At 31.3% G+C, this 23,558-nt stretch overlaps 1 protein-coding gene across 10 annotated transcripts in view; it reads right to left on the bottom strand.

The window, feature by feature from the left end:
- The window catches only part of LOC125069092 (sodium/hydrogen exchanger 3), a 36,570-nt gene extending 17,879 nt beyond the window's left edge, over positions 1 to 18,691 (bottom strand). For 4 of the 10 annotated variants that reach the window (XM_047678451.1, XM_047678453.1, XM_047678452.1 and 1 more), the window contains exons 1-2: positions 18,580 to 18,691; positions 1,350 to 1,580 (exon numbers count right to left, since the gene is read on the bottom strand). In XM_047678451.1, coding sequence (XP_047534407.1) covers positions 1,350 to 1,460 — 111 coding nt within the window. In that variant the 5' untranslated portion in view covers positions 1,461 to 1,580; positions 18,580 to 18,691. The other 6 variants (XM_047678446.1, XM_047678445.1, XM_047678448.1 and 3 more) reach the window with 6 other exon arrangements.
- Positions 18,692 to 23,558: the final 4,867 nt, after the last annotated feature.

A 23,558-nucleotide genomic window follows, 5' to 3' on the forward strand; every position in this document is an offset into this window, starting at 1 on the left:
TGCATTAGAGCAGCGTAGAGGAGTAAACTTTAAAACTTTAATTTTAAGGAGGAAAATACGTCTTTACCAAGCAAGTAGGACTTTTATTGTTTAGTGTTAATTGCTTCATAAATTGCTCTACATTATCATGCTGTCGATCGATCTAATCTTTAGTTTATGTTCATTTTATCATTAAATATAATAGTGTATTGATCGTCCCATGAGCTTATTAAGAATGTAAATGAAATATGTACTCTGAAAAACACTATACTTACTTATTGATTGTCAAATTAAAATCTACCACCGGTTTCGGAAAGAAAATACCCTGACCTGAACTCGCGAAAAAAAACAGGTTTTTGTTTGTCTAATTCTTATTTATTACATTATATGTTCAATATAACAAAATCAATAGGCAGGAGACAATCACTTATTCTCAAAGTTTGCTATCAAACATGACCTGACTAATTATATTTATTAATTGCAATCACCTTTAGCACGTATTCTGTTACATTGTTTTTCTTTCGCAACAAAAGCATTTTGTACGTTTCTGGGATATTACTGACTATGAAGTCAAAAAACAGGCGTAATTAGCTTGTATTTGTTCCTTGTAAACCAATATTATGAGTATCACTATTTCTCAAATCCGTAAACATACATTACGGAATATATATTGAGATTGTAACAAGAGATAACATAAATATTCGCTCTTATGTAATGGTTACATAGTAACTTATATATTGCTGGTATTGGCATAATTTTACACAAATCAAAGGTAATCTAATCGATTACTGTAATGATCCGTGAATTCTAAACTTATTTAGATTTAAAAAGTAATTTTCATTGATATTGCGAATAAGAAATCAATTACATGCATGTATATACATTTCAAAATATTTTGACCTTGAATTTATTATCTTTCATTAGCTGTTTGTCTTTAAAAATAAACGTGAACAAAAATATTTTCATCTTTTAATAAAATAAAGTCTCTAGAATGTACATGAAAATATATCAGCGAAATGCACCCACGATTTTAAATGTTGAAACACATAAAGTTGCATGTGTAGGTACAATGCATAAAATAATTCCTCAAAACTATAGGTACATTATTTTTAACATGCTTTTAATATGTACAATTTCCTTACATATCTAACGTAATATTTCAATGTGATTTTTCTTCAAGACGTCTTTACTTGAAAATTGGTTCGTATTAACGGTAGATATTAACACAATTTAAAATGAGAAAAAAATAATTAATATTGTTAATTTGATAAGAGAAGACAGTATGGGTTAAGGCATTAAAGTAACGGTCGTTTGACAAACTACACTACACAAATACATATATAGGTAATATAAAAAAAAGATATACTCACTTCGATAGGACTGGCTACCGCAACAGCCAGGAAAGCAGCAGCAGCCAAAAACTTGATGTAAGGCCTACATGCACGCCGGCTCAGGTTCACTCCATGCTTGAGGGAAGTCATCGTCAAACTCGTTTCACCTCATAGATATGATTTAATTGGTAAAACACGTTTACTCATATAACTTTACGGTCCCACTGTTTCAACATAATATTTAAGAATACACCTTACATTTGACTCAAGCTAAAGTATTATGCGTGTAAAGATTTATTGAGTTGTGGCTCGCGCTCAAATTATTAACCGTTTCGAATCTAACATTCACCATGCTGATAAGTATAGCTACCGAAGTCGTTGTTTAATGGCAATGCCAAGGCATTGGGCATTTGTTTTAGTTAAAACAACCTCATACAAAGACGGTGCGTATATTTATTAGTGTGTATTACATCTATCCGTATGTAATAATTACAGTAAAACCTATTTGTGACCTAAACAAACCTTGTATGTAAATTGTCGTAATGCACGTGTAAGTGTAAAGTTAATAGTTATAGCTATCATCATATTTTATTTATTAAAATCGATATTGAGAGAAGACTTGGCACTTTACTGTTTAGCTTTTTTGATTAATAATCAATTATTATTAACAAGTGGAATTCCAATTAAGAAGCCCTTTTTTTCTCTCCGAAACAGTTTGTTGATGTTTACAAGAACTTATTCACAATTAACTCATTAATAGTCTAAATTTAAAGAGAGTGAAATTGCGAAGCGCAGCTCCTAATATTGTATACCGAAACATTCTCCGAAACGCGCTGCATGTTCTGGTGTAATAAGTGTTACGTATTTTGGGTTAGTAGTTGTTTCAGTTAGTTATTACAAAAATTCGTCTTCTAATTTATAAGTACAGATAAAGCTTATCTTATTAGGCGTAAATAGAAAAACATCCTTTATTTATTTTCTTTAATAAAGTAATTTCTAAGTATGACTGTCTAAGTGAAAACACTTTGAATGTATGTACTCATTAAAATGTATAGGTAGATTTGTTATGAATGTGTGTAATTTTCTAACCAACAGACGTTTAGCAATAACATTAAGGACATTTAGATTCTTACAGGCATTTGCAATGATAAATGTTCGGTTCATGTTTTGAAGAATGAGGCTAAGTGTTTGGGAGCGACTTAGTGGCGACTAGGCGCCGCAATGCCTCGCCTTGAGACACTACAGGACATTTTTAGTGAGTTTAACATTGAACCTTGTAGTTGATAACTACGAGAAACATTTATAAATAACATTAGCGAACGAAATATATTTAACACACGTCTAACGCCGATTCTATTGTTTAAAGGAAATAATTTATAATAGCCTGTCTCGGAGTCATGTTTTCCTTCCAAAATTATCTTAAGGAAAGTTGCCGTTGTAATCTAATCTTAATTATAAAAAAAAATCATCAATTTCAAATTTAGAACGCGGTGTGACATTTTATTACTTTCCTTTAAAAACTTTAATTATTTCAAGCAAATATATGTTACGTAATACATAACTAATATTTTTGATGTGACACCGAAACAATTCTAGCAATTCTATTTAAATTCAATGTTCTACAAATAATGGCAACATTAACATTGAAGTCGTTTACACACGATGCTTTGCAAGAGAAATGTCAACTACAGAACTTCTCTCGTACAATCTCCAACAGAGCTGTAGCCTCGTTTCGAAATCAAATGCCCTTCAAAGAGGACGAAATTAAAACGATTCATAAACACGTGTAGACCACGTTGCTAGGGAATACAATGAAGTGCTTGCCGTCGTCACGCAATATCAGGAACAAACTTTCTAAATGTAATTAATTAGATAATGCTATTTTATTATTAAAGCTGAAACATAAAAAAATATAAAAACAACCGCAATTATTTTGTAGCGAAAACTTAAAGTACTGGCGACGGCTTCGTGCAGGCCTGTCTGGGTGGTATAACAATACTCTGTATTGCTCAGTTCCGGTTTGAATGCTGAGTGAGCCAAAGTAATTTCAGAAGAGGAATATAATATATATCACCAGGTGACCCATTTGCTGTCTACCTTTTTAAAAATATAGAGAGATGGCAAAATGAACCACCTGATGGTAAGTGGTCACCGACGTATATAGACATTAGCGCTGTTAGAAATATTAACCATTCCTTATATCAATGTGCCACCAACCTTGGGAGATAAGAGCTGGGCCCAAGAGACATAATATGTCTCTTGTGCCCAGCTCCTTACGCTAAGCCCTACCACCAAGTTCAAACTATATAACAAAACAATTTTTATTACAATACTACAACTTCTTCCTAATTGTGAGTCGATGTAGTATTCATATTCACTTTTCTTATTAATATTTTATTCAGTGTTTTGTTTTGTTACTAATTATAAGGCAAACGCACTTTATTAAAAGCCAATTCATGCCAGAAACGATTACCTTAAATAATGTGGTATAAAATGAGCTTTGAACATTAGATTTAGTAATAACAAATGTCAAATGCAGTAGTTATTTTTAAACAAATCCCTCTGCATATTTCGCCTACGCACAAAACCATCAAACGGCGATTGCAATTTACCATTTTATTCAAGTAAATATTATATAAATATTTTAAAATAAAAACGACTATTTCTTGTGGAACGTACTTAGGTTTTATTACGAACAAAGCATATTGCGATCGTGATTGCTCTTAGCAATAGAAGATAACTACGTCGTAACACGCGACACATTTTAAGGTAATCAAAGTTTACATCAGTTAGTTAGTATGACTTCATACTAAATTAGACCTTACATACATTATATATCTAGAATAAAGATTATTAAACGTTTATATTAAAGAACAAACATAATATAGAGAATAAATCTTGTTTCTATGCCGGGAATCGTCGTCCTCCATTACAGTCTATATAGATTTGATAGATTAGATTGATATAGCGACGCAAAGAGGACTTTTTAATTTTTAATTATTTAATAAGAGAAGATAAGTGCAATGACAGCGATAACAATCGAAATATATTTCATTTAATTCTATTCTACGATAGAGTAGAGTAGATAAGTCATTTTGCACTCACATTCAACAAGTTTGTTATTGTAAGATCGTAGTACATTATAATGTCTTATTTTTATTTTAAACGGTACAATCCAAGGAGTCAGGATTATATCTACGACCTTCAGATTACTAGGTGGTCGGTCTAGCGTAATGATTATGGTGGAAAAACTAAGGTTACAAAATTCGGTATTAAAATAACTCGAACATGAAAATTTATTGCTTTCCTTGAGCTCATTCAAGTCTTAAATTAAGAAACCTAATTTTGAAAATGAAATATTAGTTTATTATTATTGATTACATAGAGGGGAGAGGAATATATTCAATACAAAAATTCAAACTTAGTAGGTAGTTAAAATTATTAGCCTCTTCACTGCTTACAGTAATTAGATTTGGAAGGATTAAATTGAATATATTTTTTACGCTAATTTGTTTTTAATAGAATAAGTGGTCATTTTAATAATGTCACTACAAAAAGGTTTTTTTTTGTAATAATGTAAACCTTCATTTAACCTAACTTACATATATTTCCTATAACATTATCAAGAGATAACCGTCGCTCGTCATTCATTAAACTATTTCACTATCGTAAAACTAATTCTATTTTGACGACGTTCATCACCTAGATCTTTGATTTTATCTAAGACTAACCCTTGGATTCAAAATCAAGATCTAAATAAAAAGCGTACCCGTATTTTGACGAAACTCGGAGCTAGTCATTTGGCAGTCTTACCTACATTGCCACTGGTGTCTCGATAAAGCACCATACTTGCTCATACACTCTTACACTATATGCGCAATGGACTATAGTCAATGATATTAACCGCTCTTGAAAAAAGTAAATTTGTTTAAAAGGACCATTCCAAAAATTTAAATATCTCATTTGATTATATTATTATATAAAACAACTCCTTCATTACAATGTTCTAGTATTTTATATTATAAAAATACTAAGCAGTAAGGCCTTCTTCTCGAAAGTACTATTATTCCTACTTTTACCAAAGATCTAAGACAGACCTCAGACTTTTATATACTTTACTATTGTTGAGCTATAAATTATTCTCTTTATTAAGCGATTGAACGTTTTATTATATCTAAGTATAAGTAATAGAATAAGACGGATTTGATAGACGTACGAAATTAACTATTCACGTGAAAAGTCTAGCGCGCACTACACGTGACTATTAATACGCTTACCCACTCGAACGACGTGTCACATACATACAGATGGAAGGGTGGTTTTCTACTTGTGTTAACACGTCATACACATATCTTTGTACATGTTAGCATAACTGTTATACAAAATATAATAGTAATATAGACTAATAAAAAAACCATTCTGCTTATATATTATTTATAACATATTTAAAATACACTTTGTGGTAGGACTTTGGCAAGATAGATAACATACGCGGTATACATTCTACCACAAACATTATAATTTTTTTTTATGGCATTGGTTGACGGACGAGCATATGGGCCACCAGATGGTAAGTGGTCACCACCGCCCATAGACAAAGGCGCTGTAAGAAATATTAACCATTCCTTACATCACCTATGCGCCACCAACCTTAGGGACTAAGATGTTATGTCCCTTGTGTCTGTGATTACGCTGGCTCACTCACCCTTCTAACCGGAACACAACCATACAGTGCACTGTTATTTAGCGGTAGAAGATCTATTACTTGTTTTTTGTTTCGGTTTTGAAGGATGAATACGCAAGTGTAATGGCAGGCACAAGAGCCATAACACCTCAGGTTCCAAGATTGGTGGCGCAATTGGGATGAACATTTAAATTTTCTTACAGGGCCAATGTCTATGAGCCGTGGTGACCACATACCATCAGATAGCCCATTTGCCAGGCCGACTATAAATATATATTTATATATATCACTAGAAATATTTGGTTTCATGTTAAAGCAGAGAAAAATAATTGTAATCGAATAGGCAATTATTGCTCGTATAATAACACTGTATGAAACAGGCATTCTGAAGTAAACACATGTATTTAGCTCAGAATATTACGGACCATACTTATACCCTCATGACCTATTTGTAGTTAGCCCTCAGTACATTGTAGCAAATAGGTCGATACTCAAACTCTATGATTAGCTTTACGTTGTTTAATGGTAATATCGACTCCGGCTTGCCGAAATAATATAAATAAAAATAATTGTAGTAATAGAGAAGTACTCGAGAAAGACAGTAAAATGTTTCCTCTGGTATTTTCTATATAATACGAACTTTTTGGTTATAGCTATACTTTTATAAAGCCGGCGAGTTTGTCTGTTTGTTTGAACTTGTTAATATCAGGATTTATTACTCTGAAAAACTTCTGACGGTCGATATCCCATTTATTGCAAAAGTTTATAGATTTATTAACATCACGCTACAACCCACGGGGATGCAGTAGTAAGGTTCAAGGCTGGTAAAATAACCGTGGTTAAATAAGCTAAAAACCTTCTTCTAGAGAATGGTAGTTTTACATAATTTTATTTATAACAGATAAAGAGCTACGTAAAAAAAACGCAAAGATAAAAGACAAAGACAACATACAATAATAAAAGATAGACAACGAATAGAAAAGAATCAGAAATTACATAAAAAGTGACCGAAATATCGAAAACGTTAAAAGAAAGAAAATTGAAGAATAAATAATTTTTCTGTTCTGAAAAGTATAAAATTGGTATCATACGCACGATAACTTTAACCAGCGGGTTGCACAAGTCCGATGGTTCCGACACAGCTGAATAAAACTACATTATTTCAACCAACTCGGGTTGAAATATCGTTTCAACCAACAGCCTCCCATACTTAACTGAATAATAAACCCTGTGTTTGATATAATTATGTATTTAGTTTACCTTGTAGTGATTGTATAATTTAATTTAAGCCCAAAAAAACTGAATTGAACAATGGAGAAATGCAGCGAGTATTCTTGGTAACAATCTATGCGTTCATGATTTATGCAACAGCTTTATATAATTTTATTTGTATATTTATTTGTTTTAGTCCTTGGTGTAAATAAATGTTAGTTATAACACAAATAGAAGAGAAACAAATATAATAAACAACTCAATAGTATATTATCTATTAATAGATTGTTTTAATTTTTTTAAATAAAGTTCAGTTGTATTAGCTTTGTTTCATGAACACAAATAAAAATATTTAACGATGTCAGTTTTTATATAAATTACTGAACAGAATGTTTCTAATATTAAACCTAACGTAATATTATGTCCGTGTAAAGGAACTGTTTCTTCATAAGCGCTTAACAACCGTTTCCTTCCTTAGAACCCTTTACCTACATCAACGTAATACCGTCTAGAGGTTTTTGTTAAGTACTAACAATTAAACCAGCTGAACGAATGTATTCTGTAATTATAAACTATATACATATAAAATTACTATAATGTTCCGATTAGCACCGATAAATTGATTATGATAATATGGAGAACAAAAAGCCCAACAGAACATGCATAGAACTAAAACTATTTCTGAAATACAACGAATCCAATTATTGAGTGCAGCTAAAACATTGTTTGTTTTTCTAAATTAAGCAGAAAGTTTTTACTATGAAACTTACCTAACTTTTCTTTTATATTTTCGAATAAAAAAAAAATAATTTTATGCGTCTATTTATTTGTAATGTTTATTTGGCAGTAACGTCTGTTTCTCATTGTGGAAAAACAATAAAATCACGAACTAAAAGAAATAAGTAATTAACACGAACTTGAAATGACGTATTTTTCGTAAACGTATTATTTTGGTGGATTCTGGTAAAATTGCTCCATTGTTGTTTATATTAATTTTTAAACAATTTTAGACCTTGAACTTTAAATACCTAACAACTTAATTTAGAGAAAAATACTTAAAATTTAAGCATGGTCTTATAAGTTGAGTAGTTTTAAAGAAGTATCGCTCTTAGTTTCATGATTTTAGAGATCAAATCGTGCTGACAGTGCGCAGGCTTTAGAGGTTTCAATGTAGCTCATTCATTACCAACGTCACATAAACGACTTGATGCGGTAATTAAACGTGACTGCGGCTTGACGAGGGATGGAAAATATTTTAGAAGCTGTTTTGTATTCAAACAGTTTCAATTACCATAAAAATGCTAGTCATTACTGAAACTGCTAATAAATGATTCCAATAATCTGCCATTATTTAATTTTTTTATGTATATTCATGAAACAAAGCTAACACAACTGAAATGTATTTAAAAATCGAAAACAATCTATTAATAGGTAATACTGTTGACTTGTTTAGTAAATTTGTTTCTCTTTAATTATTCCTTTTACTAACACTCCTTTACGTAGAGGACTAGAACAAATAAATATACAAATAAAATTATAAAAAGCTGCTGCACAAATCATAACCGCATAGATTTTTTCCAAGAATACTCGCTGCAATCCTCCATTGTTCAATTCAGATTTTTTGGGTAGTTAAAAACGAATATTCCGTCATATATAACAGGGTTATGATTTTATTGTAAGCAAGACCATAATATAGTTTTTTTTTTTCTGTTTATAACACAGGTGCGGAGGGGCAACCTGATGGATGGTGACCGTCTTGCACAAAGCCCTACGACCAAAAAACTTTTTTATTCATATTTTTTTAAAAAAGATTTTGTGATATTTTAATTAATCTATTTATAATCTTTTTAATGTTTACACTATGTTACACTATTTGGGTCCGATACTCCAACTTTCTTAAAGAATATACTTATGTACCTATATTGTAAAAGTAGAGGACATTCGTAATGAAAAATATAGTCTCTTAACTCAGTATAACTTAAATTATTATATTCAGTTCACCTTTATTGTATAATATAATAAAATCTCCTTTGTATTAATTATAATTAAATAATAATAAAAGTAAAATTATTATAGAAGTTGTCAGTGTGGGTAGATGAAGTTGACAATTGACATTTTCCAGCGTTGAAATTAAATACATTTTTGCATATTTTGTTAGATTACCATCTTAAAATACATAATTAAATAACTTTATTTTTAAAATATAATAAATATATTTACTTATTTAAAAATGAAGCAAAGATATAAGTGTTTTGTCGTTCATTTGTACTTTGAACTAAAATTTTTAAATAGTGCCTGCACTATTTAAACATATAACCTCAAAACCAATTATTATAATCTATACTAATATTATAAATAGAGTAACTCTGTCTGTCTATCTGTCTTTATGTCTGTCTGTTGCTAAACCACGAATTTGATGAAATTTTGTATTTAGCAAGCTTGAACCCAAAAGAAGGACTAGCCTCTAAAACGCGAGCGAAGCCGGGGCGACAACTAGTGTTTATAAAAATGTTTAAAAATTAAATAAGATATACCTTAATACGTAAAAACTTTAAAACATTTAAAATGAACTTATATTGCAATCTAGAATAACGTCACCTGTATTTGACTACTCCTAGAATTGACAAACACTAAAGGAATGATTCCTATCACGATAACCTGTTCGTTCGTTGCCCTGACCTTTCAAGTCACAATGATCTGATAGTTGAGACTTTGAGTGAGGAATTGCCTGGGTAATGAGGAAAGGCCGTACCCGGCCTAACTTCGTCCAGTCCGAAAGAAGCTAAGGGACAAAGGCAAAAGCTTTCAAACGGAAAACAATCTTGTCATAATTGCATTCCTCGTCATTTTAAAGACTGACCATCCAATCTATTCTTGCTCGTGGCTAAACTTGACGGATAATTACATTATTTTGAATTGAAACTCATAATCAGACGGTAAAAACGGCATACATAAAATCAATACCGACTCTTCCGTAGCACATGTAATTGATATTGTATATTCTATTAAATGTGCATGAAATACGATTACTCGTAGTCTGAGATCGTAGTTTATTTTCAATTTATTTTTGATATGATTAATAATAAGTTTTTAAACAAATTATATTAATATTAAAAATGCAATAGTAACTCTGTTGTTACCTCTTAATGCTTAAACCGCTGAAAAGATTTATATGAAATTTAGTATGGCGATAATTTTAGTCACGGGAAATAACTTAGACTACTTTTTTAATTTACCCCTCGAGGGGTAAAATGGGGGTAACGGTTTTTGTGCAATAGGTAGTTTTAAAAATTACGCGCGAGTATAGCCGCAGGTTCCGCAAGTCATAATATAATCTAAAATGATCGATGTACACAGATATTTAATGAACAAATAGGGTTTAAAATTATCACAAACCAACCTTTTTAGTGATTTTTGTATCAGTATAATTTAATAGTATCATATCATAATACAGTATAATTGTATCCGTTTGTCTCGAGTACTTCTCTCCGTAATCAAAAAAGATACACATGCTTACAAAGAAAACATAGATATTATATTTTGAAGGTTATATCATAGAGAACTATTCGGTTTTACTAGGGGTCTACAACTGATACTGGGATCGCACTACTTAGATGTATAGTATTTGTGATGCACGGGAGAAATCACAGACTCCTGTTAACGTATTCTGCAATTTATAAAATGCATTTAAATGAGTACGAAACTTTCTTGTAAAAGCTAATACATTACCGTGTTAATGCTAAAGCTCTGCTTCATATATTCTTTGAATCAAAGAATTCAACGAAAAGTTTTCATTGTTCTATTAATGGATTTAAGTCCTCTGGATCTGTATTAAAAATAGATCTTCGACAAGGACCAATTTTGGATCAATATTGGTTTTTGTTACATAAATAAGGAAGGAAGGTCTTCCTTTTTTTTGTTAAAGGCATTGAATTGATTGCTCATTACCTTTTTAAGTTGTCAGGAAACAAGCTAATTATGACATGTATACATATATGTACATATATGTAAACAATGCAATTGCATTTCATGCATGCCTTGGAGCATTGCATGCATTTGAGCAACGTGGTGGAATATGTTCCAACCCTTATCCTAAAAGGAGAGGAGACCTTAGCCCAGCAGTGGGAAATTTACAGGCTGTTAATATAAACAATGCAATTACAATGACAAATAATTTTGTACTAAATGTCATAAAAGGCAAAATGCGTACTGTTTGCTTTACCTCTTAGGTACGAAAGCAAAATTTAAAGCTAACTTTATACAATATTACTAGGAATCACTTTCGACTCGAAACTTCAGCAGAATCATTTATCGCCTACAACAGAGTCTCAGTAACAAAGCATACGCAGTTAGAAAAGTTAGACAACTACCTGATGTTTATATTACTTGATTATTTATAGTAATTAAAGTATTTTGGATATATTCATAGTATTATGTCTTACAGAATTTTGTTTTGGGGTACAGATATTAAAACTGTTGTCATTCTGCAAAATATAGCTGTCTGATCTATTTATAGTTTTGAAGCTCGAGACTCCCTTCGGGGTGTTTTTAGTGTCACAGTTGCTTCACAATATGCTTACAACGATATTATATACAAATGTTCACAATAATATAGATCTCTTTGAAACAAACATTGACAATCATTGTTTACATACGAAGAGGAAGGTGTTAAACTTATAACGTCTAGTTTCTGACTTCGCAAAGTCAATAGGTAACATGCTGCCTGGGGCACGGTATTCTTTTCTATAATAAGATTCCATATAACTTAGTCTATTAATAAAATTAAATCTTAAGTCAAAAAAACATTAATAAATAATGCAAATTACTAAATACGTTATTATATTATAGATAAAAAAGCAGGATATATATAGATTAATTGCATTGTACTCTCCTGTCATACGCTTTGCAATAAGAATCTTCTCGTATCAAAGATTGTAATACATACTTTTTCGACATTAATTTTACTTCCAATGTTCCGATAAGAACTTCGCCGACATTCACCGCCATCATTTTCCATGAATCCATAATGAATACCATATAATTCAAAATTGATCGTGACCAATAATATCACGTCAATTCAATGGCAAAGATGTTTATGTTCTATCCGATCTATTATTTTATATATATATATATTTACATACTTTTGTTGTCATGCTTGTCAACCCGCACAATTCTGAAACTGTAGAAATTTTGAATTCAAGCTATAGATTAAATGGTAATAAAAATAAATTTATGCTTGCAGATATAACAGGTCAACTGATCTAGTCTCAGATCTCAGGATTAACTGATATATTATTTAATTAATTGGTCAATTATAATTAATGTATTCCGTCACCATTATATTTTCAATACTTAACATATTCATTTAACTGATATCAAAATTAATGCTGGTTTTCGATCGTATTTAATGGATTTGTAATTTAATCATACATATAATTATGTATCGTATCGTGTCGTATTATGATTTTTTGGAAATTTTGAATATATGTTGTCGGCACACACGTGGATGTTTCCAATACAGTGCCATCAAAGTACAAAAGATAAAAAAAATACAAAATTTAAAGACGAAATAAGATCGATATTAATTCAAAGTGAAATCGATATTATTTTGAATGTAATATCTTATTTAAAAAAAAAACGATAAATAAATTGGTAAATTTAAAACATATCAAATAACCATTGTTGCTTAACTATTAGTTCAAACTCAATACTCTTTAGAATTTAATTATAGTGGAATTGGACATAAGCATTATTAATTAAGAACTTAAAATTTTATTCTATTATTTTAAGAGATTTCTGAAATAAAAAAATGACTGAAATGTTTCATTCCATAATAGACTCTGATTTAAAAACCGATAATGAAGAAAAAAGGGCCTTTCTTATATAAAACAAGCTGGAATGGTTCATAAGAAAAATGATTCTCATACAATGAGTGGAAACTCATTCTGTTGAACGTTTAAAAATAGACTCCAATGCATATGCTCGTGTTTTCCATTTGCCCAACCGACTGTGTCAGATTGCGGACTGTTTGTACACGTTGATAATATCTATAGAAGATCAAAGAATTAATAAATATTTGTAATTTAAATGACCATACCAGAAATTTTATATATAACATAAATAAACTGTGTGGCAAAAACACGACAACGTAAACAAAAAACCAATCTTATTGTTATTATTAGTTTTATAATTAATTTTAATTTTATCTTCGGAATTTTGTAAATTAATTGTTTTCATAAATTTTATCATTTTGATTAAATTCATTAAAGTTTCAAGCGCTGCTAGTGTAGCGCTAAGGAAAAATTAAACAAGTTTTAATTTTAGATTTTTCGGTAATAAAGTAAAAGCAGAAAAAAGTTTAGTATGGAGACAAATGTGAACAAGATAAGAGGACTAATTTTGACAAAATCACAGTAATTCACGTTCGTCGTTCGTTTTTGCGGAATACGTTCGCAGTCCGTGGCAATTACATTCATCAGCTTTCTGATGGTCTGCGGAGCCGAGTGCGCTGATCACAATCATCTCCTCGCTTAAGAACGTTCTAGACATACTCTATGAGATTGCGGTTGAAACTTCGACCTAGTCATTTCAAACGACAAATTGGTACCCCTAGCATAAACACTTCTATATCGCCAGACTTGTGGATGCGAGCGATGTTGTCTATTAATATTGAATTTTCGTCGATGTTGATTATGTATGAGGAATCAAAACTTCCGTTATGAACCCATGTCTATTCAGTGTACCGTTTATACAAAATGATCTCTAATGCGATATAATCCAACAAATTTATTCCTGCCCAAAAAAAGGTGTGATTTCTTCAAAACATGTTACTACAAAGCGTTCTATTCTTCTTCATAACACTCCCCGACGTCGGTCTACACAGTACAGAGATATCCTGGCCTCATCGGAGAACAGTGACGCTGACGGAGTAATTTAGGGCCATAGACCCGGCGACTATTGGCAATATTGGCGTCCTCCTAGCCATCTATTTCTAGGCTTCCACGTACGAAAATTTATGATTTCTCAACATTTGACAGCCCAGAAGATTATCATGCCATAGTTCAGTACAAGGCGTTCGGCCAGAACCAGGTTTTCTTTTGACGATTCGGGTTGTTAGGACTGCCAGAATATTGAACAACTAATATTTATTTATAAAAATGTAATAAATAATTGTTTTCATCAAAAGCCAGCCTGAGTCAAACTTTTAATTTGCAATGTACTTTAAACATCACCGCACTTTTATAACCGGCCATAATATATTAAAATTATGTTCGTATTGTGTCTAAAATAAATCCAGACAGTATACTGTATTTTTTGCAAATAACTGTATTATAATCTAGCGATATCGAATATACTTATATCTAAATAATATTTTATCTCTTATTATTATAGCTATAAAGATGCAAATTGTTATTAAGAAGTATTTGTATTCATGCAGCACAACCTAAGTTTTGTAGTCTGTAAAACTACAGTGCATTGACCCGGTGGTGTCCAGACTTATTGTTAAGTACACTAGTCTAGCTTAGTTTTATCTGTTTTGTAAAGCATAGCTAATCCTACGGGATTACTGCAAAATGTGCAAAGGAGATTAAAGATAGCTATCTCCCTCCCATATTAGAAACATAAAACTAAATAGTCTAGAACCCCCTTTTTAAAATGGAACAGTTAACTATTATTACACTAAAATAAAAGTTTAGTTTTATAGTAATGTTGTAAAATAAAGACTTTATATGTTTCATTGCTGGGCAAAATAACTTCTGTTTTAAAGCGTATTTCTGCGCTAATGCAGTACATGTTGACATACCTACAATTTACGAGTATAGTAATATGTTATATGACGCATGCAGGTTTTCTCTCATTCCTGCACCGCTGAGCAGGAGCTGATTTGAAAATACAAATGAAACAATTTTTCGTTTTTTTTAACTCACTGATAAATATTTTTTTTATCTGATTGCACTGAAATTTTGTACACACTTTGAATGCTGGTTCACGAAATACGTACATATATATATATTTTTAATCTATACTAATATTATAAATGGGAATGTGACTCTGTCGGTCTATCTGTCTTTATGTTGCTCTTTCACGGCCAAACCACAGAATCGAATTTGATAAAATTTAGTATGGAGCAAGCTGAACTCCAAGGGAGGGCAAAGGCTACCTACCTAACCAGGTCCTACTACCTACCAGGTCTACCTAATACCTAACGACCAACCCTTAAAACGAGAGTGATGCCGCGGCCGAAAACTAGACAGTAGATATATCAATAAATGAGCAGAAGGAGTTTTTCTGTTCCTTAATTAAACAAATATAACAGGCATTTTGCAGTTTCAATTGTTTTTAATTAAGACTATGTTCTTCATTTAAATAAAATAGTTTAAATACTGAAACTTGTTTTAAGTTTCATTACTCAAATACGTTTTGCGTTTTGAAATTCAATCAAGTCAATGCGCTGCACATTGAAATCTGCATAGCACTCGCTGTTGTTACGTTAATCGTCTGGCGATTTCCAACGACTTTATTTATTTTCTTAGTCGACCTTCATACCATACGTATTTACCTAGTGGATTGTTAAAAAGGTAAACATGAAAATATTTATTCGACTGTGTTATTTAACAGTCTACGAGTAAGAGTATGGAAAGTTGTTTATAGGTCCTGAAATATTTGTTGTTTTAAAATTAAAGTTTTAAGAAAATCCTGTTGTATTTTTTAAATACTGCGTTTTCTGAAGTTTTCTTTGTCGGCATATGTTTCTCTTTATTTTTCCTATTTTTATTGAAGTCATATAAAAAACCCTGTGACACTTATAAGACAACAAAGACATAAAGTGCAATTCTCATTGTTACTATAGAATTCGTACGAAAATTTAATGGAAGAATTTCTATGCGAAGAGTATTACAAAAATGATTTACATGGAAAAGTTGTGTTATGTGTGTAAAAAACATCTCAATAAAAATACAAAGACAATGGGTTTACCCATTGTCTTTGTATTTTTGTAAATACAAGTTATTGCTTTTTGTAAATACAAGTTAATTTATCAAAAATAAATTATAATTTATTTTAATTTTAAAGTAAAAGCTGATTTATATGTCCTACTTTGCTGGGCTATGGCCGTCCCTCCATTTAAATAGAAGGCTTATACCACCACTTCTCCAATTCACTTTGGGTCAATTTATATTCAATAATCAAAAATAAAATAGCATTTGTACGTATTTATGATTTGTCGCTACTTGGTTTCAAAGATATTATTATTATTAGCTATAATATTAGTATTTATTAATATTTTTTACAAATTATATAATGTTATTTCGTAGTGAAAATTCGTGTTTGTTCAAAATAAACGAACTTCTATACACTATGTTTTTAAAGAAATATAAAACCTAACATGAATGGATAATCAATTAATATAATTATCGATAAATAATATGAAACTTAAATTAAATCCTCTAAGAAGTATTATGTCCTATTCACTAAGACTATTCCAATGAGCTGTAAGACCATGTCAGATTCACGTCAGGGCTACCATATTATTGTAATGTCATTATTATCACAGGACACAGATACACATACATACAGAGACACAGTTACTAAATTTTTTAATCGATCGAACCGCAGACTGTCGAAGTTTCTTGTTTCTTTAATCATAGCTAAGAATATTTCCAGTCATAAAAAAGAAAATGAAAATCGGTAAATCCGTTTGAGAGTAACGTTAACGATACACATATACACGCGTTAAACTTATATGTAGCGGTTAAAAGTTATAATCTAATATAAATATTGGAAAAAAATCTCATAAAAATATCGTGAGGTATTATTTTCAAAAATAATTTTATAAAACGCACAACGGAATATTATACCTATATCATTTGAATGAGTCTAAAATAGTATGTTTTTATTCAAATACGACAAACTTATAGTATATATAATACACAACACAAAAATAAACATATATGTTTATAAAATAAACTTTATCGTATTTTGCAACTTATAAGATTTTTATGTTTTTATATATATTCAAGTAAGTAATGGCTGTTTCAGATCCTGAACATTTTAATTACAAGTTTCGATGCTTTGAGAATATTTTAAAAACATTGAAAGTAAAATAAAAGTTACATCCTTAGCCATTTGATACTTTTAGAGCTTAACAAGATTTTTATACTTCACGAACTATATTAATCCGTATATCTATCAAAGTAGACGGATCATTATTATACAACTTTACCACCAGATTTTGATTCAAATTTTTATTTTCAGATATGTTACGAATTATTACTGTATATATAGTGGTATATAACCAAAACAGATAAGGTCTATATATACATATACAATCATAATTCGTTTTAAAAATCATTTTATATTCAACTGATTCTTAGTTTCCAACATACATTTCAATTGTTATTGTATTTGATATGAAATATTGCCTAATTCGTAATAAATTGTAGTACTTGTGCATAAGAAACGTAAGGTTAAATAACATAACAAGCTATTGATTTGTCTTCGAGGCTTTTCAGATGTACATTAAAGCTGATCGTATTAGAAGGACTTAACGCTTAAAGAATGCGGCAAAAACCTACCGCTTGATAGGTACCCTATGTAACATATTGTTTGATTAACAATTGAAGGTTAAAGTTGCCGCAGGATACAAATCTTAACCTTGCCTATACAAGTAATGGTCTATTAAATAAATATTCGTATTATAAGATAGATATCGAAATAGGAATAAATAAAATATCTCTAAGTTTTGAATAAACGCAACTTGGTTCTTCGTCCGGTTTTAGAGCTATTCCTAATAAGATCACCGTTGATCAACAAACTAACCGAAAATAAGCTGTTCAGTTACGTCACGACAAGGATTGCGTTATATAATGAGAAAAATAATTTTCCAAGCTCACAGCTGTGCTATATGATCAAAACAATGATCGTACTTAGATATACGACGTAAGACAATTTTTCGTACAAAGAACATAATTAGTAATCAAGTAAGTAAAAAAAATATATTTTTATTTATAATTATTATTTTTTTTTAAATAAAATCGAAATATAAATTTTTAGCGTTATATCGACTAAGGGCTACTGTATATTACTGAAACGTCCCGGACACCGCTAGATATTGGGATAAATAAATGTATCGATTTTAAACATGTTGCCGCGAGACATTTACGTAACGCTACGATAAAACACCGTTACCTACAGACACAGAGGCATAAATTATCCAAACTATAATAACTCACAACCAGATGTATATTCGTGTTTGTCGGCGATCATGTGTTTGCTATGGTCGCCATGTTTATGGTGTTGACCGCATCAGCATAGGGAATGTTAAAATCGAAAACACTGAACTATAACACGTTTGATAACTAGTTGTTTTATTACTTGTTTATATTCCAGCTTAAAGGACTTATTTATTTAAATACTGTGTGGTTGTATTGATCGCGTTGGGATACGTGGTTCGCGCTGGCGGCCGATAGAGCCGCGACTGTCCGCCCGCCGCAAAACGCTTCCTTTACGACTGCGCGCTCGCTGTTGTGTTTCCCCCTTCTCTCCCCCTGAACAGGGATTCTTGAATCCAGATCCACGTGAATAACGTTGTCAATAAACTTGCCAATGTATCATAAAATATGTCTCGTTGAGCCTGAAATAGTCTCGGACCTTTTTAATGGAAGATGTTGTCATTAAATTGAACTTTGAATTTCAAAATTCCAGTTTTCAATTTTCTGTAGACGAACGCAGCAGATGTTGATTTCCCGTGAGATGTTCATTAAATAAAAAAGTTCGAATGGCAAAAAAATAAATCCATCGTAAATGGAAAGCATTGTTCGACGTTAATATTGATACGACTACGGATAGCATGTTTGCCCACAAGAATATAATCAATAAATATTATTAATTACTTTCCATAAAAATAACGAACAATACCAATGCAATATAATATTATTCAAGCTACGCTTTTTAAAATATAATATCAAGTTAAAATAAGAAACCTTCAATAAAATCTAAGCCCTAGTGAATAAAATCTAATATCTGTACCAAATTTGTTAGCAAAATTTCAAACTCAGTTTATTTAACTACGAGTTGTAGTTCAAAATTCACTGGCAAGATGAACATTACTGATTAGTTCATGTATTATTTGAATATGATTTAAGCTATATAACTTTTTATTATATTGCCTGACATTTCGACAGAATTGGACTTGACGGGTTAGATCGCGTGCATCTTAACCGATGATTGCGGGTTCAAACCCAGGCAAGCACAACAGAATTTTCATGTGCTTAATTTGTGTTTATAATTCATCTCGTGCTTTGCGGTGCAGGTAAATATCGTGAGGAAACCTGCAAGTGTCTAATTTCAAAGAAATTCGGCTACATGTGAATCCACCAACCTGCATTGGAGCAGCGTGGTGGAATATGCTCCTAAACTTCACCTCAAAGGGAGAGGAGGCCTTAGTCCAGCAGTGGGAAATTTAGAGGCTGTTACTGTTGGAGCTGACGTGGTTTCGAGCTTACTAAGAGCTCTGAGTGCCTTTTGAAGTCAACTGCACGATTGTATATTCGTCTTCATGTCTTATTTACAATCGATCGAAAAAAATCTTTGGGTCATGGAACTCTATCTAGTTGCTTGTTGTGAGTTTAACAGGTGTTCAGCTACTGCGGATTTGTTTGTTTGTTTATTTATTTATTTTAAACTGCTTTTATGTTTCCTCTTAGTTCAACCCGTATAGAAACTGTCTGTTAGCTACATTTGATTTTATAAACGCACAGCGTTTTGTTAGAAAATTACATCCTTTTCGATTCGAGTAAATATCATATTCAAGTAAATAAAACTTTACCTTTAGTACGCAAACCGTCACCTCAAATTTTATTACCTCGAGATCTGAATTAAAAAGGTACCCTCTGTCCTACTCCGGGACTCAAACTATATACATATCAAATTTCATATAAATCACTTCAGCAGTTTAAGCGTGAAGAGGTAACAGACAGAGTTACTTTTTCATTTATAATATTAGAATAGATTTCATAATCTTAGTCAAAGGTCTGAATACAGTTTTTTGAATCACTTGGTGGTAGGGCATTGTGCAAGTCCGTCTAGGTAGCCACAGGTACCATCAGATATTCTACTACCAAATAACAGTACTCAGTATTGTGTTCCGGTTTGAAGGGTGAGTAAGCCAGCGTAACTACAGGTACAAGGAACATAACAATTTAGTTCGCAAGGTTGGTAGCGCATTGACGATGTAAGGAATGGTTAATATTTATTACAGCGCCATTGTCTATGGGTGGTGGTCACCACTTACAGGTGGATACGGGCTACCGCTCGTCCGCCAAACTATACCATAAAAAAGGGACTACTTTTTCTAAATTCTAGCACGTTATATCTTTATACGTACGCTAATTGATAGAACAGTTTTTTATTATAGAGTCAACTTTATCGACCACTTACATTCATATATGACAAAATGACGACATATATTTTTTGTCGAATTGAATTAGTGCATTTTCTTGAGTATTATTATAATGCTATATTTAGATAGAACTACGCTGGTGATAATTATCTCATATATAGTATTTGGCGCAATCAACCTTTGGCAAGAAGTTTATTAATTTATGACTCAACGCATGAAACAAATATGAAAATCTTCAGTTCAATAATCATTAAAATGAGTCATTTAAAATCGTATTCAGGTTTTTGACTAGATTATGTACTTGGAAACATATTATAAATTTAAACAACAATAAACCTAATATAAATTCATCATAACTGTAACATGTTGAAATCATTATTTAATTATTATTTATCAAGACCAATATTTAAAATACTTGATATTTTTGAGTTTTGCTGTAACAGATACAGAAATATCTTCCGTGTGGTGAGCGTTAGATGTATTCGGATTGTCTAAAATCCCAAAACCTCATAGTTAAACAACACGTCCATCCTAAATCCTTAATCTTAGTATAAAGCATACAATCTTTAAGATGTATTAAAAGTACCAAACAACTTAACTCAATCTACTACAGTTAGCTTATGCAGTGAAGGAAACCATCGTAGTAATACTTTTATGTAATGGATGGTTTTCTGCTACTGGCATTGGAGCAGCGTGGTAAAATTAGCTCCAAACGAAAGTAGAAAAGAGAATAGGCTGTTAATTTTATATATTAATAATGTATCTGACACTCAAATAGTTGCAAAAGTCCAAATAAATAATGAAGTATACAACCAAATAATAAGGAAAACTTACAATACGATTTTGAAATGAACACGCTTGAATTATATATTTATTCGATGACTCAGTGCAGGTGATCAATCAAATCGAATGACCTAGTCGTGTTGAAGAAAATCGATTTGTAAATTTTATTCGAATTGAACATTCTAGAAAATATGAACTCTTCCAAGAATAATTGCTAAATAATCATAATTTGGAATTGGTTCGACAAATCTTTCTGGGGTTTTCCAGTAGTAGCTGGCCATAGCAGGAATTGATTGCGCCTGCGAAAGGTATCGAAATACCTTTCGATTTCCGGTCGTTACGGACTGCTCCATTAGACTATGAAAGTAAAGGGTCCAATCAAAGCCTCTGTTTGAGCCACGCACCTGTGAATTATAATTTTAAATTATACGTGCCTGACTGACATAGTCTCCGTTGACAGTTCAACCTAAATTCGATTGAGGCCTCAACGGAATTCCTCGTATCCTCGATCATAGTAGTATTTCCCGGTTCAACCGCAATTTCAATTCTTTAGCCGGAAAGCGAGAGCTTTAGTGTTTTTTAATGTCCTAAACTCGTATTTTAAAACTACTATTTATTTTTACAAACAGTACCCTAAAGACCGTAGGATTTTATTTTGTTCTTTTATTTATATCAATTGTATTCTACGCAAATCACGTAGTAGAATATCGGTAGAAACGTAGCGGATTTTGTTCTCGTAGAGAGTTAAAGCTTAAGATATGTTACAAGATATACAAAATAATTATATTTTAATTATACCTTAAATGAAAGTAATTGAACACTTACTCCACTGTTTTTAACATCTACATACGTATATAATGTTGTATCGCAAAAATGTTTTATTCTTCAATGTTTAGTATAAAAGTATTTCCTACATTTTGTTATATAATGCATACCGTGCCTCAGGCCATATATAATACATGTATTGACTTGGCGAAGCCGGAAACTCGATTTTATAAGCTTATCTTTACTTCTCGTGCTTACACAATGTTTTGTCAATGTTTTGATCAAATTATTAGGGTAATATATAATATATAAATTCAAATATTGACGTAAATATATTCTGTATAAACATAAAATAACTTCGTTAAACCATATCGAAGGTTTTTAACATAAATTTATATACCAACTTGCTAATTATAATAATACTAGCGACATTATTTTGATTTATCTCGTAGGGTTCAGGCAGTGTTTTCAATGTAAGCGCAAAAAATGTATTTATTATAGACATCATTTCAGAAACCTCTAAAAATATCAGTGTTTCTCTACTATATTTTGCATGTATTATACATATAAACCTTCCTCTTGAATAAATCTATCTATTAAAAAGACCGCATCATAATCCGTTGTGTAATTTTAAAGATCTAAGCATACATAGGGACAGGTTACCGCTGGGTAAGCGACTTTGGTTTATACTACTCGTACGTACTGATTAGACAGCTTATTTTTTTTCTAAGATATTTAAAATATTATATTTTCTATAACTGAAGTGTTAGGCCAAATAAGACGTCACTTTTCTAACCGTTTATGGTGCGGAGCTATTTAATATATGTACATCCATTATTTGTTATTGAATATTGACCGACTTTAAAGTAAAAATTGTATTTTCCGTAAGTGCAGTTGTAAAATTGATCCTCGGCACCAATCCAATAAAAGCGTACTGAACAAATCCAATTACTAAGGGTGATTGAGAACATGGCTGGATTTAGAAGTAGCTTCAACTTTAAAGTCACTAATCCGCGCTTCACACCTTCCGAAGTCGACAGGTTAATAGCCAGTTTTCGCACTGCCCATTTTTCTGCCAAAGTATAGTGAGAAATGCTACCGAAGACTTAATTAAAACTTTTGTTTTTATTATAAGTACACACGAACGACGAACGTATCGTAAGATAAAATTGACTATTTTTCTGAAAATAGTAAATAGAAAGATTATTGTACACTGTATTTATGAATAACTAGTTATCGCCGGATACTTCACTGGCGTATTGAGGGTGAGCCTATGCATACCCTTGGGGTACAAGCTTGCTTCATACCAAATTACATCAAATAAGGTCACTGCTTTGGCCGTGAAGGAGTAACAAACAAACAAATAAACAGTAAAACAGACATAGTTACTTTCGCATTTAAAATA

The sequence above is a fragment of the Vanessa atalanta genome, chromosome 15, assembly GCF_905147765.1.
Source record: "Vanessa atalanta chromosome 15, ilVanAtal1.2, whole genome shotgun sequence".
Taxonomy (NCBI): Eukaryota; Metazoa; Arthropoda; class Insecta; order Lepidoptera; family Nymphalidae; genus Vanessa; species Vanessa atalanta.